The sequence below is a fragment of the Trachymyrmex cornetzi genome, unplaced genomic scaffold, assembly GCF_001594075.2.
Source record: "Trachymyrmex cornetzi isolate Tcor2-1 unplaced genomic scaffold, Tcor1.1 scaffold290, whole genome shotgun sequence".
In the NCBI taxonomy this organism is placed as follows: Eukaryota; Metazoa; Arthropoda; class Insecta; order Hymenoptera; family Formicidae; genus Trachymyrmex; species Trachymyrmex cornetzi.
This window is the reverse complement of record NW_017297585.1, coordinates 94,570-98,215: the sequence shown is the minus strand read 5'-3', so window position 1 is coordinate 98,215 and position 3,646 is coordinate 94,570. Positions and strand designations below refer to the sequence as shown.

Genomic DNA, 3,646 nt, shown 5'->3' with positions numbered 1-3,646 from the left:
TACGCAGAGATTAACTATGTTTTCTTACGTAATTTTTCGCGCTGAATCCGAATCCGGCTGCAGAATTGCTCTATCACGTCGAGATTTCGAGAAATCTTAACCCAAAACAGCCAAATAAGCCATTTTCAGCCATATTTGAAATTCTTTTTAATTGAATTTCAAATATGGCTGAAAATGGCTTATTTGGCTGTTTTGATGTTCACACATCAATCGGTCTGTTTTATATTTTTATACACTTTTAAAAGTAACGTATTAAAGTATTAAAGTAACTATACAGTGAAATGTCGACACATAATACAGTGCTAATGAAACTATAGATAAATAAGTCGGTAAATGACAGCAATAAACGAGTGCCATCTATCATCGAACATATGAAAAGGAGATGACTTTTTGAGACGACGTATCTTACATAAAATTTTGACATTTCGGATTTCGCATCACGATATCTCCGTTTGTGGGACACGTAGAGGTAAAATAAACGTTTATTATATATTTCGGACCCAAACTGTCGATGGAGCTCATATTCAGAACTCGATTGGTCTAGCCTTTATTAAAAAAACCGAGAATTTTTCAGATGCTCGGATGCCCACAACTCGCTGACTCGCATAAAGACGCGTGTCTCGCGCTGCGCGCCCACTTGGCGCGAGATACTACCGTGCATGGTGGAAGTATACAAGGGGTGCGTTCCGTATCTCGCATGATGCGCATAATGCGTCGTTTATCCTTGTTGCTCACCAAATATTAAACAAGGACAATGGATGTATCATGCGCATCATGCGCGATACGGAACGCACCTATAGTGAACCATTCCGGTGCATGCGCAGTAGACCGAGAGGAGCGGGGGTATGTCAGCCAATCAGAATTTGGGCAATTTGTCCGATTCAAAATGGCCAACAGTCGCATTGTCGCATGATATAAACATTAATGCAGTAAGCACATAGTCAAGATATTTTGTGTGTATGTATGTAATTTCAATTATGCCGACGTGCTGTGTCATCAATTGCAAAAATAAAAGTGGTCGCGGCAAAGAGAAAATAAAAATGTTTTCTTTCCCTCAAAAGCCGGACTGAGGAAGCAGTGGCTGGAAGCCTGTAAACAAACACATACTTCAAAACACATTCAGTGTGAGTATTATCGACTATAAAAAACATTATATTTCCTAAATTTTTGATTATAATGAAGATTATTGTATTAAAAAAAAATTTAAATCGTATAATTTATTTAACAATCTGAAACATAACCTTTTTAATTCTACTTTAATTCGTTATATCTTGTAATAGTCGAAAATAATTAATATTGATTGTTTCAAAATTTCATTGTGATATTTTTAAATATTAATTGTTTTTGACTAATGCAAGATATAATAAAATGAAAATAGGATTAAAAAGAAACAGATTTAAATTTTAGAAATACAATGATCTTTATTACATTCTAAAATTTAGGCAATATAATGTTATTTATTTCTATTTTTATTTCGTTTTTTTGTTATATGTGTTTGTTTTATTGTTATTTATTTCGTCATTACATTACTAACAAATCATATTTTTAGATGTTATTTGTGAACGACACTTTTTGCCCGAGTGCATCGAAGAAATAATGACCCAAGAGCATTTCGGCAGACAACCTAGATTGATGCGTCGTGTTAAAAGAAACGCAGTTCCAACTGAGTTTTTGGATCTCCCAAACGAAAGAAAACGTAGTCGTCAGAAGGAGAAAGAAAATCGATTGAGTATAGAGTAAGTTAAACGTTTCTTATTGAGTTAAGTTTTGATCAATTAATTATTTATCATGGGTCAAGAAATTTTTTTTCAAGAAATCATTTTAATTTATAAAAAATCATCTAGGTCACATATTTAAGACGGATATAATGTATCGATTACCATTACAAAAATATTAATTTATTTGTAAATAGTTGTACCCTCGATTGCTCATAGGTACAATTTAAAAAGATTTCTTGAAACAAAAAATTGTCGGTCAATGATCGATCATTGATCGATCGTAACTTTAACTGGATCCTTCCTTTGTATTCCACATAATGTTATACCATGTTTAAAATCTACAGGCCTATTTTAACTGAATTTATAAGTTATTACAGTGACATTCAAATGTCATACAAATATTTGTCCATTCTTACAGCAACGCTCCAATGCCATCGTAGAATGATCTCCTGTCTTGTGCGAAAAGATTTGCAGGGACAGAAAGCGCAAAGGAAGAAGAACCGATGAGCATAATCAGTCGTTGGAATGTGCAGAAACAGGACCATTGTATGTATCTATATTTGTTATGAATGTAAATGCATCTTCATGTATGTCAATACCAATATTTGTCCTTAAATATTCAATAACATAAAATAATTCTAAAAAGTAAAATGTCATTACATACAAACAGTTGTAAATATATTAAATTGTATGTATTATACTTTGCGTTAATTTTATACTATCGATTAATAGGTATGTTTATCGTATTGTTTATAGATCTGAACAAACAAATAATAATGCAATAGCTACGCTTCTGCATCGATTGAAAACCCTCGAAGAAGAAAAGAAACAGGCCGATTTGAAAGTAGCTCAATTCAGCGACGAAATTGTGCAGTTAAAGAAGAACTTCAAAGAAACACTTGCAAATAATGCAAAGACTATTGCAAATCTGTCCGAAAAGAATGAGGAACTGCAGAAAAATTTGGCCGAAACACGTAAAACAGATTCCGAGATTGCGAATGATACACTTCGCATCGTTTTTACGCCTGGACAAATACGAAAACTTACATCCTCAAAGAACAAGCGCATAAGGTGGTCAGCTGAAGACATCTTCGGCAATCGCTCTCCGATCCCTTAGCAGTAGGGCGTATAATTACCTAAGAAAAGCAAAGAATTTTCCCTTACCTTGCGTTCAAACGCTGAGAAACTGGATTGCGAAATTTAGTGTCCAACCAGGCATTTTAAAAGATGTCTTGGAAATAATGGATAATAAAGCTCATCAATTATCAAAGCTAGAAAAGCTAATATTGTGTTTTGATGAGCTGTACATTTCTAATAAAGTGGATTTGGAACGTCGGCAGCAGAAAATATATGGACCGCATAAGACAAGCCAGTTCATAATGACACGCAGCTTATTTGGTAATTGGAAGCAGCCTATATTCTATGATTTTGACAAACCGATGACAAAAGAAATATTAATGGAAGTTATAACGCGTTTGGACCAAATAGGGTATACCGTAGGGTAGCAGTCACGAGTGACTTGGGACCAACCAACATAAGGTTGTGGAAAAATCTGAATATAGGAGTAGTGCTTCCAATAAGTGCGCAAAAAAGTCTCACAGATTCAATGGAAGAATCGGCTGATAAAAGATGCTTCTTTGTACATCCATGTGATGCAAATAAAAAAGTGTATTTTTGTATTTTCCGACATGCCTCACTTATAGCGTTTTCGATTGGGCAAAAGTTAGTGCGCAGCAGTGCGCACTCAGTTCACACCAACACTGGACGAGTTCCATGGGTTGCACTGAATAGTGCAAGTTCAAAAGAATACGCCAAGATTTTCAGTGCTAAAGCTGAAACTCATTTTTGTTCACTTTGAAGCAATGTTCAACAAAATGTTACAAAACCACAGTAAAAGATATTAAGAGTAGGGACAAGACCCCGTTTTC

General features: G+C 34.6%; 1 protein-coding gene across 1 annotated transcript in view; it reads left to right on the top strand.

The window, feature by feature from the left end:
* The window catches only part of LOC108762283 (putative nuclease HARBI1), a 2,980-nt gene extending 1,240 nt beyond the window's left edge, over positions 1-1,740 (top strand). The window contains exon 3 of the mRNA XM_018509220.1: positions 1,550-1,740. Coding sequence (XP_018364722.1) covers positions 1,550-1,740 — 191 coding nt within the window. The remainder of the gene's footprint in view (positions 1-1,549) is intronic.
* The last annotated feature ends 1,906 nt before the right edge of the window (positions 1,741-3,646 follow it).